Genomic DNA, 15,190 nt, shown 5'->3' on the forward strand with positions numbered 1-15,190 from the left:
AATACCTACGGGTTAAGGAAGTTGTGTAAAAATTATAGTTTTCCATGTAGGTCTGTGAAAAACTGAGTAAAGCCTTACTGCTTCCATAGAAGAGGATAGATAACTGTAGGCTGCTGTAGGAGGCCACAGTCTTTACAGGGATTGATGTACAAGCAGATTCACCAGAAGATCAGACCATTTAATCCTCATTCTGAACCTAAAAGCCACATATCAGACTCTACAGGCCTCAGTCAGCATACTGAATACTAAAGCTGACCACACAATTAGAAAAAGACTGAACAACTATGGCTTGTTTGAAAGGGGTGCCAAATATCTCTCTTCAAGCGGAGATGGTTGGCCATAAGCCTTAGCACTACTTCAGCCGAAAACTCAACACAGCATATCAGGATAAACACCTCGTGTCGACACCTCGGGTGATGATTTGGGCTCGCTTTCTAGCCACAGGACCTGGGGACCTTGCAATTAAGTTGACCATGCACTCCAAACTCCAGAGTGTTCTAGAGTCAAATGTGAGATTATCTGTCTGATAGCTAAATGCTTGGCTCAAATTGGCTCAAGCAACACAACAATGGTCCCAAGCACAGCAGCAAATTTATAACAGAATGGCCAAAAAAGTTGTCCCTGTGGCCCAGTCAAAGTCCAGACCTCAACCCGACTGAAATATTGTGGGTCGACCTTAAGTGAGCTGTATATAAATGAATGGCTGCAAATGTTGGTTAACTGTTGCAAAGAAGAGTGGGCCAAAAGTCCTCCACGACGACTTTTCAAAGGACTGCATAGAGTCCTGTGAAAACCTTCTTTCTCACGACGTGAAAGTATTTAAACCTGTAAGCATCATGTCAGAGCAGACACAACAGTTTTATGTAAATTAACAGTCAATGAGACCAGTGACTATCCAGTAATCGGTGCAGCTCTACAAAGTTACCGTAACTTCTAAGCCTATCAAAGGGATGAACATGAGCTAATGCCAGTCTAAACTAAAATAGCAGCCTGGTGATGCACTTTCAGCTTACTCTAAAAAAAACTTCTCATTGAACCCAAACTTTTTGATATTGTTAATGATACCTGATAAATACAGCAGTTGTTCACAAATAAGCAGGTACCCTGGCTGGTTATGATGTGAGAACCTCCAAAAACTCTAAGCCTTTAATAGTCTAATTAACTGGTTCCAGTCTTGGCATTAAACATTGGGCCTATTTTTAAGAGCAAAAAGAACCACCACTGTTTTGGAAATGTCTCTGAGTTGTTCCAAAACATGTCCCTAAAATAAAAAAATGCCTCTGTTAAAATGATATATCAGTTATTACAATAACAAATACTGCATTAACATGAGATGTGGCTGTTTTGGTTGCAGCTTATCCCGGGGCTGCTGGTTGTGTGTATGTGCACGTTTACTGTTGTGACTTTTTATTGTCCATGTGTCTGCCCTTCAAAGCCATGAATACAAAGTGATGGGATGAAATCCTCATGCACAAACACACAAAAACACAGTGTGAGCAGAACACGGCTGGGAATTTGCTCGTTTGCCCAGAAATTAAAGGTCAGTTCACGCCAGAGATGATGGTAAACTCCATTTGCACAATGCACATTCTTCCTGCAATCACCCACCTAAAATTCTTGTTATCTGCCCTTTCAGTCTTTTGGTTTCATTTCCAGAAACCTACCAAGCATGTGTTTTTTGGGGAAGTTCTTCTTCAACACCCCTCTAAAAATTACTCAAAAAGTCATAACTATCAGATGAATATGTGCAGGATAATAATGGTTGCAGGAAACTGCTTTAAACATGCTTACTTTGTATGAATCCTGTTTTTTTTGTTGCTCCAACAGCTCATTTCTGCCAGAGGGTTTAATAAAGTCTCATTTTGTTTTAGCTGATCACAATATTGCCAGGTATGTTTTCTTTGTTTTGCTCTTCAGACAGACAGGATGAAATATGACTGAGTCAAAGGAGCAATAGAACAGAAAACTTTTTTGTCACTTTTAGTGCATCTACTGAAATAAAACTTTTTTCCCTTGAAATCCTAACAAATCTTAGTGTCTGACGTGTTATTTAGTTTATATTTACAGTATTTTATGTGTCAGTAAAGCATTAATAAAACTAAATATAGAAGATTTTAGTTGAAAATGTAAAATCAGATGTGCTTTGAAGGAAAAATATTCATTTCAAATGAAAGAATAGGATAAAAAAGAACAAGAAATAAATCATTAGCCAATAAGCAATAAGCATACCACAAATAAGCATCTCTAAGACATGATATGAAGAAAACTTAAAAAAATTGATTGTAACCCAGTGACTGAGAACCTCAACTCACCAGGAAAGTGTGTGTTCGACTCAGGACTGAAAGTCTTTTTATAGCCATTTAAAAAAAAAAGCTAATGTAAGGCACTTGAACACTAACATCCCTTTTTAAAACCTGGAAGCTACATCCATCTCTTATGCAGTCTTTTTTTACATTGAAATACAACAAAAAATATAACAGTACCTGCTGGGTGCTAAAGATAAGCCAGTTACAGCTGTGTTTCCCAACCAGGGGTACACGGAGAATAATTGTGTATATTTGAACAAGTTTAACCAGTAATGGATTAAATGGATTATGTCACCTATTCACTGAAGCCTTTGACCTTTTGCTCTGTGTGTGTGTGTGTGTGTGTGTGTGTGTGTGTGTGTGTGTGTGTGTGTGTGTGTGTGTGCGCGCGCGCGCACGCACGTGCTCGTGTGTGAAGCAACCTTAGGTTGCAAACATTGTAAAGAAAAAATGCTGACAATGGTTAAATAATTAAAGCACACAATAATGGTCTAAAAGTTTTTAAATAGTTACCAGTACTTCATGCTTTGGAAAGTTACATTGCTAGCTACATATAATAGATACAACAGTTGATATATGTTTTTCTCAGTAAGCTAAAATATTAAAATATCAATATTAATTAATATGAATGTTAATTAAAGTGTTTTGCCAAAACTATGCCAACGACTTGGTATTGTTAAAAAGATATCTAAGTTACAGTTTTTATTACTAACAGTATTAAAAATGTAAAGCTGACTATAATGGGTAAACAAACTAAACTAGTTACTTATGAAACATATAGCTGTTAAATTGAGTAGCAGCTACAGAGTGAATGCCTGAAATAGTACGTTATGGTTGGTTGAACATCAAATTCAGAATATGTAGAAATACCGTCAGAACAAGGGCAAAGAGCAGAACTGTTAAACATAGTGGAAAACTAAATATGAAGAAAGAGCAACAAGCTATTACATAAAAAAGAAGAAGGATAAAAAACTTTTATAAAAAACACTTGTGTAACATATTTACATAATTTACAAACAGGATGTCAAATACAGATCTACAGTTTTTCATAATTCTGTTTTGTTACGTGGTTGTTTTGGATACATGATCTCAGACAAACAAATGTCCCGTCCTGTTGGTGCCTGCTCGAACAGGACTCATTGTTTCACACAGCTTGTGTTACAATGGTTTTATTAATGAAGGGGGAGGGTCTAATCATACAATTTCAACTGTGTGAACATGTCTGTGTTTCTTTTGGTTGGCACAATGGTATCCAAATCAGTCATCAAAGTCCTAACCAAGAGCTCTAAGCTTTATTGTCCCGCGTTTAGTTTTTGTTGCTTTTGGCCTCATAATCACGCATTAAAGTGAAACTCCACCCGAAGTCCACCTCATGAATGGGGTATAATCTTGTAAAAACAGAAATACTTCTAAAAGATGCACCTTTTTTTTTTCTAGTATACTAATCGCTGTAGAGCATCACTTGACAATAAGATTTATGTCCATGTTTGGACATTTTTAAGTAGGTTGTCAGAATAATACTTGCTTTAGTTAGCAGGATTGTTGCTCTGTATCTGAATTCTGCATTTTTGGGGAGAAAGGGCTTCCAAGGCTTTGTTGACTGCTCCAGCTCAGTTTCATGTATCATAGAAGGTAATTTTCCACTGAGTTTAGAGCATGAGCATATTGAAATGCACCATAATGGAGAAAATTTTTTTAAGTTCCTGGCTCACCTCCAGAAAGAATTCATTCCCATTCCCAGGTCAAACTGACTCCACTTGGCGTTCGCGAACATTGAGATTAATGGTTCAGTCTTTCAACAGTGTTTTCTCAGTCATGCTGTTTTGATAGTGAATATTACTCTGTCAGAGGTTGGCAAGGATGCGCACACATGCGTGTTAATTCATGATGGCTGAGTTGACTAAGCTACCACTGTGTCTTTCTCGCCACCTATTCCTCTCACTCTCTCTTGTCCCTGACCCACTTTATTGAACAGAGGAAGATGAACAACAAGTGTTTTGGGAACATTACGTCCCGGCTCTCTTCCTCTGCTCCCTCCCTCTCCTCACCATCTCGTCTTTTCTCCCATAAGCCTCTCATCTATGCTCCCATCACCACCACCAACAACCCGCACTCCTCGTAAAGAAATATTTTTAGACTGCAGCTCAAGCTCCCTTCTTTTCAACTTTGTTATGTGACCAAATGAAAGGTAATGTTTAGAGGTGATACTGTTGTCAGAGCAGGTTGAGACTGGTTTAAGAGTAGATATGTATCTGTGTAAAGTAAACCTATGAATATACACCGCAGTCTTTAGTAAAACACCATCACACGGCATCATACAATAGTGGGAACAAAGACCTAGATGTCGCACCTCACAGTCTTTTGAGTCACAGTCAGCATAATGTTATTAGGATTGAATGCCTGACCTAATGATAATAATAATAATAATAATGATAATAATAATAATAATAATAATGATAATAATAATAATGATAATAATAATAATAATAATAATAATAATAATGGATTGGATTTATATAGCGCTTTTCAAGGCACCCAAAGCGCTTTACAATACCACTATTCAATGAGATAGTCTGTCTTTCGAGTTCAGCCATTTTGTTCATTTTAACCTGTATTATAGTTGAATCAGTTCTGTGATTGCTGCTAGTTATATGGTTAGTAATATTAGTTATATCCTATTTTAGTATTGTACATTTTGTTAGAGACACCTCTTCAGCTGCTTGTTAATGCAGTTGAAGAGGTGTAGCCTTTTTTCCTGTCTCCTTCTAATCTCCCAACTAGTCATGGCAGATGCCTGCCCTCCCCGTGCCTGGTTCTTCTGGAGGTTTCTTCCTGTTAAAAGGGAGTTTTCCTTCCCGCTGTCGCCAAAGTGCTTGCTTATACGAGTCAGATGTAGTTGGGGTTCCTTTTTAATAGTTTAGGGTCTTTAACTTACAATATAAAGTAACTTTTGCACCATTTGCAAAAAATTAATTGAATTGAATTAATGCCAGTATCTGAGTGGACAATCACATGGCAGCAACTCAGTGCATTTAAGCATGTAGACATGATCACGATAAACTGCTGAAGTTTAAACCGAGCATCACAATGAGGAAGAAAGATGACTTAAGCGAACGTGCCGTAGTTTTGGTACCAGACGGGCTGTTCTGGCTATTTCAGAAACTGCTGATCTACTGGGATTTTCCCACGCAACCATCTCTGGAGTTTACAGAGAATGTTCCAAATAAGCGAAAATAGCGACAGTGAGCGGCACTTCTCTGGCAAAAATGTCTTGTTTATGCCAGAGGTCAGAGGAAAGAGGCCAGACTGTTTCAAGATGACAGGAAGGCAACAGTAGCTCAAATGAGCGTTAGTTACAACTAAGGTGTGCAGAAAAACATTTCTGTAAGCACAACACATTGATTCTTGAAGCAGATGAGCTGCTGCAGCAGAAGACCACACCAGATGCCTCGCCTGTCATTTAATAACAGGAAGCTGAGGCTACAGTTTACGCCGAAATTGTAGAAAATAAAATTTTAGTCTGATGTGTCTCTTATGTTGTGTTGCCACATTGGGGCGGTGGGGTCAGAATTTGGTGTGAAGAACATGAAAGCGCGGATGAACTGTGCCTTGTGTAGTGTAATGGGGTGAGGGATATCTTCTTGGCCCTTTAGCACCAACTGAGCATACTTGAGTATTGTTGCGGACAGTTTCCATCCCTTCATGACCACAGTGTACCCATCTTCTTATGGTTGTTTCCAGTAGATCACATGTTTCAAAGCTCAATAATCTCACAAATCATTTCTTGAACATAACAATGAGTTCACTGTAGTCAAATGGCCTCCATAGTCACCAGATCTCCATCCAATAGCATGTTTGGAATGTGGTGGAATGAGAGATTCACATTGTGGATGTGCAGCCGACAAATCTGCAGCAACCTCTGTGTGATGCTATCATGCCAGTATGGACCAAAATTTCTCAGGAATGTATCCAACACTTGTTAAATCTGTCCTGTAGAATAGCAGATAGCTATTGCTATCTTCTATCTGGATAGCTTAAATCAGCGGTCTCGAACTCCAAACCTCAAGGGCCGGTGTCCTGCAGGTTTTAGATGTGTCCTTGATCCAACACAGCTGATTTAAATGGCTAAATTAGCTCCTCAACGTGTCTTGAAGTTTTCCAGAGGCCTGGTAACGAACTAATAATTTGATTCAGGTGTGTTGACCCAGGGTGAGATCTAAAATCTGCAGGACACTGGCCCTCGAGGCCTGGAGTTCTAGACCCCTTGCTTAAATGAAATTGACAAACAAATGTGCCTCTTTTGGACAGTATCACAGTAGGGAAGTTAGAGGAAATCTGGGAAACATTACATCCAAATAAAAGACAATGGGATAATAAATCTATTAATTATTAAATGCAATAAATGAAGTTTATTAAGTTAATTAATAATTAATATGCTATTAACTTAGGAACGTGAATATGAATACGTCAAAACAACTAATGCTACTCAGTCGTTTACAGTGTAGCATTTGATCGAAATTGCTTGCCCTGATGCTAAAAAGGAACACCATCCACAAGATGTAATAACATTGCTCTTTCTGGATCATCTTTTTCTATAGTTCTAGACTCTTTCCACACCACAGTCAAATTCCTACTCGGACCACTCATTCCACTTGTTCGGTGCACCCTCTTACATTTGCACATGCTCTCCTGCACATGTGCCTTTTTATCTGTGTCAAAACAGCTTGTCTTCAATTTGAGTGACGATTATATTGTTGTCTCCCAATTGATCACATTCCTGTCCTGATGCAACACTTGGTCATCACGAAATCTTGTTTTGAACTCTGCTGTTGGGTGTCTGGGTCAAACCTCAAGACCCAGATCTTTTACTAGTAGCGATTATTGCACATGCACAAAAACAAGTAGTAAAGATATGACAATCTGAGAGGAATCCAAAAAAATAAGCAGTAGTAGTAACTGAAATTAGGTAAGTTGTTTTCTTTTATAATAGGTAATTAGATAAGGGTTTTTTTTTCTTATGAAGAATTTGCAAGTTTTAAATTCTGCTTAAAAGTAATAAAACTCCATCCTTAATATCTAACTTAAGTATTTGAGTGCTACTCTGTCACATATGGCATGGTTGCTTATTTAAAGTATAGTTGCAAAACCTAATATTCACACTCACTGACATCAATATTATAGTTTTTCAAATTAATCCTCAAGTTTATGGACTTTAATATCCTCCCAGCCTGATGTGCCTCTCATGCAGTGATTCCACAAAGAGAAAATATACAGTGGCAACAGTCTGTGTGTGTTTGTATGTTTGACCAGATGTGTGTTTGGAACATATAGTCACACAGATGAGGAGATGGAGGGATGGAAGGATGGGGGTAAGAGAGTTGGGAGAGAAGGGTTAGCTGTCATAGAGCATAGGCCCTGCCGCTGGGGACGTAATGGAAAAATCACTCAAGATTACCATGAAACACAGGAAATGCTCTCAATTGGGCCTGATTGCCGTGTGTGTGTGTGTGTGTGTGTGTGTGTGTGTGTGTGTGTGTGTGTGCGTGCATGCGTGAGTGTGTGTGTGTGAACTCCAAATAGAGCCCCTGACAGTGTGAGCAGAGCAGCTCCTGTTTATTGGCACAACTTTTTGAGCATTATTGCAGCTCCTCTAAAAGAAACTACAGCTGTGAATTCCCTGCAGAAAGAAAATGACTTGATACTGATTTGGATACAATAAGATACAATCTTCTACAAAATTCCATCCCAGGAGATTCTATGAAGTAAAATTTCAGTTTTTCGTAATGCTTTATTCATTAGAAATGAATAAATAAATAAATATAATAAATAATAGTTTGTATTTGAACATTTGAGTAAAAGCTCACCTGCTGCCTAAAGTAAGAATTTTGTTTATTGACCTCAGAGTTTGCAAAGGGATAATATCATAGATGTTGATTTTTGGATCCAGTGCACTGAATGCATATTATCAAACAGACGGAGGTACCTGAATACAAAAACGTTAATATTGAACCTTCATGTAGGTCCCTTTTTATCTTCCCTTTTTATTGAATCATCATTGGCGGCTTACATGTTGGTCCTGCTTTGTATTTCTGTCATTGGGCAGTGTGATATGGAGCAACCTTATTTCTAAAGATGTATACCTTTAAGTCGCAATGCAACTTAAATGTCTGCAAACACGTTTATATTTGCTTCAATACGGAGCTTTGGAGATTGGAGACATTAAACACAATCTCTGCGAGCTACTCTGAAGTGTCCGTTTGAGTAGCTGTAGTGTTTTGCACTTCTGTCTTGGCTTTATTCTTTTTTTTACTACCTTGCATGCACTGACCCCCTCCCCACCTTCCGCACCGTTTGATTCAATCGACTTTGAAGCTGCGAAACTCAAACAATTAGATTTGTATATCTCGTACACCCTGACCATCTACTGATGATACATTTTATCATTTGCTTTCATTGGACTTAATAAAAGACTGAAATACAAGCCATCGTACTTAAGCATTAACTGAATGTTAGACTCTGATACTGCAACTTTTGATCCTGAATCTTTATGACATAAGTTAATAATGCTTTATGGTTTTGATTATTGTGTTGTTTGAACACAACGAACATGTTTTTCAGACTTGATATTAAGGAGCACACTGTACGAATGAAACGAGCAAACCATAGCATTTATTAGTAAAGTAATAAAGACATGTTAATGTGAAATCTCTATTGAAAGTTGTTCCTGCAAATAAAAAACTAATACATTTATAGGCTGTACTGATCGTTAATCTTAATAAAGAAGTTGGTTCAAAGCCCAGAGACCTTTTTTATTTTTTCATTCCGATCCAGGCTGCCGTGCATCCATTGACTGTCATAACACCATAATCCTACCAATTATTAACAGAAAGACTTCATCACTTGTGATAATAGCAGTGAAGATTTGTGCAGAGAATCTAAGTTTGATGATGAAAACGGATTCTTAATCTACAGTATATTAATTAAAGACATAACTATACTCACAAAGATTATATAAATTTTGTCTGTTTTCTGGTTTGCAACATAGATTATTAGCTCTTGTTTACACCCACTTCTGAGCCCACAAAGCATTTTCACATTAATAAATATCATTCCATTAGTGCTGCTGAACACCTGCAGCCACTTAATATTGAATTTCCTGCACCGAGGTGATGTGTAATACAAAGATTAACGTCAGCGTGCCTTTAAATTCAATCAAAAATGCATTAAATTCATATGTGATTTTTGTACCTTTCCACAGGCAGCGCAGAATTAATGTGCAGGGAGTCGCCTTGGGGTGAGATATGCAAACAGGCAGCCGGGGGGGTCGCAGTTGTAATTTTTCATCTGGGAAAGTACAGAACAAGTGCTGCTCTTTGCTGTGCCAGTGTGCCTTTTGGCAAGGCACAGCGTCCAGCTCTTCAGCGGGACAAAACCATGGTTGTTCTGGGCAGCTCAGCTCGGATTGATGAGAGTTTAGGGTTTCCAGTGGATTTCAGAGAAATGAAAGCAAACATTCATCAACAACAAAAAGCACAAAAAAATTGATTTCTTGGCAGGCGAAGCTGAATGTTCTTTAATCACCGAATGAATGTGAAAACAGCGCAACATTAAACATCATCTTCTCGTGCACTACATTCCCCTCCTCAATTGAAAATCACTCCAACTTGAAAAAAAGCACGAAAACGTTCAGTATTTTTTGTGACCTGAGCCTGACTCCAAGTGTAACTGTTATGCAAAAACGTGGTCAAACCCAGCTGTCAGGCTTTGCTGCATCTAACATGTCATGCTAGTTTTCCCATTAGCATAGCATTCGCGGCTTAACTTTGCACGAGATCCAGATGCATCTCCTAACTGCTCGGACCTGTTAGATGACTGCGAAATACATCACATGACAAAAAATTATATAAGTGTAGTTATGAAATATAATGGACAGGAACCAGATAGACATTTTTAGCATATCTGAATTTTTCGTAGGGTTTTTTTTTTAACGCTCCGTCAGACAAAAACACGGTGGGACAGAAAAGAACAAACTTTTCAACAGCACGGGATTGTGCAACTCCCTTTTTTATTTTTGGAGCTTACAAAAACAGAACACTTGCATAAGCTCTCGACCTGAAGCACGCACGCTCCGTCTCCTTTTTGGCTTGTCAGGGCGACTGTATTTATGAAAACACCTCGGGCTGAATGGCTGCAGTGGCTGCATCGAGGACATGTTGACATTTTTGTAGCGATCAACCATCAAGCCCAGAGCGGCTGCATTCATGACCAACCTTGTCATCTTTCAACACTGCTGCTCTTATCTCTGTGACTCTCATTTTCTCTCTTTTGCCTTTACGTGCTTCTCCTGTTCAACCCTTAACTTTCTCTCTTTGCCCCCCGTCCTCCTGCCGTTCCCTGTATTATTTTTTCTTGTGACTATAAAACTGTGGCTATATCTTTGATTTCTCAAATATATACTCTTGTGTGAAATAAAGTGCATGATATAACTGTAGCTTTAACTAACATGTTTGCTTTCCGAGTCATTGCAAACAAATATTTTCTTCCCCTGTTCCTGAAAAGCTTTTACTATGCCTATATTTGACTCATCTTTCTGAATATGGAAACACGCTGTAGCTATACAACACAGATGTCTGTCATTATTTATCCGTACAACCTCTCCGCTCTGCAGAGACTTGAAGCTGGACAATATACTGTTGGATGATGAGGGTCACTGTAAGCTGGCAGACTTTGGGATGTGCAAGGAAGGAATTCTCAATGGAGTCACCACCACCACCTTCTGTGGGACACCGGACTACATAGCACCTGAGGTAACCCCAGAAACACTCAAACAATGCATAAACAGAGCAACAGACATAACATCTTCTTAACACTTGAGTTTGTCACTTGAGTATTAAACACTAAGCTGTGATTAGACAGGTATTTTTATAACCAAGCACGCCATCCCTGACAGTTTATTAAGATAGACTAAATAGGGGGACCAATGCTCGTCTTCATAAACTGTATATAAAAGCAATTTGGGCTTGAGAGGAGTATTTCTGGTTTTTTTTTTTAGATCCTCCAGGAGCTGGATTATGGTCCTTCAGTGGACTGGTGGGCGCTAGGGGTGCTGATGTACGAGATGATGGCAGGACAGCCACCGTTTGAGGCCGATAACGAAGACGACCTGTTTGAGTCCATCCTCCACGATGACGTGCTCTATCCGGTCTGGCTCAGCAAGGAGGCCGTGTCCATTCTAAGAGCGGTCAGTTAGTTGTGGCACTGTGTTGTTTGCGCTGTTGTCGACATCCAGCAAATGAGTTATTTAAGTAGTTTCGTACAGATTAAATAGAAACAGTTCACCTACACCAAGGGTGTCCAACTCCAGGCTTCGAGAGTCGGTGTGCTGCAGGTTTTAGATGTGTCCTTGATCCAACACAGCTGATTTAAATGACTAAATTACCTCTTCAACATGTCTTGAAGTTCTCCAGAAGCCTGGTAATGAACTGATCATTTGATTCAGGTATGTTGACCCAGGGTGAGATCTAAAACCTGCAGGACACCGGCCCTCGAGGCCTGGAGTTGGACACTCCTGACTTACGCAGTCTGCTATGTGGATAATGCGGCGTCCAGACTTTGGGGATTATTCTGAAGATTCTGAACCAATTTTAGATTCCACAAAGACAGAAAGAAATGGTTTCCACATATCATGATAATTCCAGTGGTGACATTTTTGGATATTTAGTAAGAACACAAATTAACATAATCAAATCACCCTTTTTACTACCGTCTTCTGAGTCTTTCATGATTTTTCTTGTGTTTTTCCTTATGCTACATAAGATATATAATTAGATCTTGTGTATATCTTATATAATTCTTACTTTTTGTTTGTTTGTTTTAGCACTAAAACTTTCACTTTATAAAGGATTCAAGTAGAGTGTATCACAATTGTCCTCGTGTTTCCCTGCTTTTGTCTCTTTTTCACATGTGAGTGAGGATGCTGCTTTTTTCTCAGTGTCATTTGTTGATCCATGTTTCCTGTTCCTCCACTAAAGCAACATAAGATAATTCCCTCTCTATTACTTTTGTCTCTGTGTGTTACTGGTTGTGTGTGCAGCACCACTTGTCCATTTGTGTATTTGTTCATCCAGTTTTTCCATCACAAGCTTTGCGTTTACCTTGGCTGTGGGTACAGTTTGACTGCAAAGCCTTGTGGGAAAGTGTGTGTTTATGTTGGACAGTGTCTTGGACTCTGACTGGTCACTTGACCGGTGCTATGGGCTCTGATTGGACATGTCATCCAGCTGAAGGACTTCAAGTCACATGAACAGCTTGTGCGCTACTGCCCCACTAGTTTTTAATTAACATACATGCGAAATATCCTGAAGGCATTTTAATAAAAAGCAATGGCTCTTATGTATCGTTTATACGAATAAGCAACTAATAGTCCCAGAATTTCCCCTTTTCTGCTTGAAAATATGGTGATTCTTCACATGCTGTTTTAGAAACCTTTGGATCTGAACCCATCCTGAGCCCTTTTTTTGCCTTTATACGTAAAAGATTGCATTAGAAAAAGAGCAAACTGTAATGCCAAAAATTAATTTCAGGTAGGAACACAATATTAGAAGAAGATTATTTCCATCAGTGGTAATTTATATTTGGTAGTGTGTTCTGGGGAGCAGCAGCAAGACCCTGAAGAGTCAGAAAAAAATGAAAGATTTTTAATTTTACTTTCTGTTCTGAAACAAAACTTTGTCTTTTTTAGATGTTTGGTGTTTTTGGCCTTATTGTGCGAATCTTCCTCTGACTCAGTCTGAGATCTCTGAAAATGATACCTGTTAATTGCTTCTTACAAGACTAGAATCAGGAAATGAAATAGAAATGAATAGTGAAACAGACTTAAAACCCTGTCTTAGTTTTTTCTTTCCTTCACAAAGACATTCTTGTTCAGCAGTGAATCTCCCTCTTTAAATCATATCCTTTAAAATGTTCTCACTCTTTTTCCTTTCGTCTTTGTTTCTCCTCTTTCTCTCTGGCACTTGTCAGTTTATGACTAAGAGCCCTAACAAGCGTCTGGGCTGCGTGATGGCTCAGGGTCTGGAGGAGGCCATTAAACTCCACCCGTTCTTTAGAGAGATTGACTGGACGCTGCTGGAGCAGAGGAAGATCAGACCACCGTTCAAACCTCGCATCGTGAGTACACACACGCTAAGTAACTAAGCAACTGTGGGGGAAAGCATCTGTAGACTGTTTGCAGAGGATGATGCAAAAATGTGAAGATTATTACTATTCTGTTCAAAGGTAGAGAGAAGAAGTTAAAGTTAAGCCTTTGTTGCAAAAATGCAATTTCTTTGAATGACCAAACACTGATCTTACTTGTTGAAGACTGCTGACACTGCTGCACACCCAGTTACTTCATGTCCAAAGGCTAAATCCACCAAAAGAAGACCTTATCTCTTCTTCCTTTCCTTCCAGAAAACCAAAAGGGACGTCAATAACTTTGACCAGGACTTCACCCGTGAGGAACCCGTTCTGACGCCTGTTGAAGAGAGCATCATCAAGCAGATCAACCAAGACGAGTTCAAAGGATTCTCCTATTTTGGCGATGAGACCAAAGCCTAGACACGTACATGCCGATGTGTAACATTAACCACAAACACCACACCACACCTGAAAAACTTTCAAAGACACCGTATTTAAAGAAACACGGCCTCCTGAGCTGTTCCAGGTTCTGACCACTCCAGGAAATATACTAGACCATTTGTATTACTCATTATGGTTTCTGTGCTCTTGTCGTTTGTCCATTTGTGCATATCCCATGGACCTCAAGCAGCATGCAAGTTCAGGTCAGTTACTGTAAGAAATGACCCGATGCTCCTTCGGCTGGTTCGGATGTGTTGTAAAAGCAGGCAGCGCGGCGGACAAAACCAAACTGAAGTAGATACAAAGGCAAGGTCATGTTCTCTGTGTGTGAGAGTGAGAGAGAAATAAGATCATGTGTGTACAAGTGTGCATGCATGTGTTGTTGCACACCTCTTCTAGAGAGAGAGTCGTTTCTTTACATGATGTGCTGCGTCCTGTGTCTCAGTGTTTAAACAGTGTTTTTCCTTCCTACGTGTATGTAAATGAAAAAAAAAAATCATTGAACCAATGATTGTATTTAAACAAGAAATATCTTGAAAACTGTTTTATTCGTTATGGAAAGAAGTGTGGAAAGGAGGTGTGAGAAATCAGAGATTTTTCTGACGTTAAAAGTTTAGTCTCAGTATTCGTCAGTGCGTCATTACCTTAAATAATAACTCGAGAAGAGGCATCACTGGAGTGACACTTTGGCATTTTAAATTTGAGTTTAGCATTATGTCAGTAGTTCTGCTGTGCTCCGTTACTAACTTTCTTTTAGCTTCTCAACATCGACATTCCAGTTCCTCGTTAAAAAATACAAACAAAAACAAATGGTACTACTGTAGCTTACTACTGGGAGTGTCCATTATGGGGATGAGGTTTGCTTACAGTGTTAACAAGCTGTTTTGCATATAACACGATACTTGACACGGAGACACTAGTCTAGTAAAGCCAAATAACAAGCTGGAACAAGCTGAATCGGAAACGTCCGAGGTGCCCTTTAAAAACACGATTCATTTTAGCTGAAGTGCTTGTTACTGACTCTCTCGATGCACCTTGTGGAGCGAAATCTTCCTGGGTCAGCTCCTTAAACACCTTTTTGACCAGTTTATCCTTGAAATGCCTTGTGTGCGCGCGTGTGTGTACAGTAACTGTGTTACCAGTGAATGTACTGGACCTACTGTCTCTAACATGACAAACCAAACCCCCGTGATTCCACAGGAAAGTCGAGGATCGTACACAGAGGAGAATGTGTTCAACTGAATGTATTTGCTCTGCAGTGTGTG

At 39.2% G+C, this 15,190-nt stretch overlaps 1 protein-coding gene across 1 annotated transcript in view; it reads left to right on the forward strand.

Moving 5' to 3' along the window:
• LOC146619644 (protein kinase C epsilon type-like) overlaps window positions 1–14,388 on the forward strand; it is a 92,004-nt gene extending 77,616 nt beyond the window's left edge. Inside the window, exons 12-15 of the mRNA XM_085369602.1 lie at window positions 10,975–11,113; window positions 11,359–11,547; window positions 13,329–13,475; window positions 13,758–14,388. Of these exons, the coding sequence (XP_085225728.1) occupies window positions 10,975–11,113; window positions 11,359–11,547; window positions 13,329–13,475; window positions 13,758–13,904 (622 nt within the window). The 3' untranslated portion in view covers window positions 13,905–14,388. The remainder of the gene's footprint in view (window positions 1–10,974; window positions 11,114–11,358; window positions 11,548–13,328; window positions 13,476–13,757) is intronic.
• Window positions 14,389–15,190: the final 802 nt, after the last annotated feature.

This window comes from Diplotaxodon limnothrissa, linkage group LG13, assembly GCF_057381915.1.
Source record: "Diplotaxodon limnothrissa isolate DT_005_m linkage group LG13, D_limnothrissa_male_GT1.1, whole genome shotgun sequence".
Taxonomy (NCBI): domain Eukaryota; kingdom Metazoa; phylum Chordata; class Actinopteri; order Cichliformes; family Cichlidae; genus Diplotaxodon; species Diplotaxodon limnothrissa.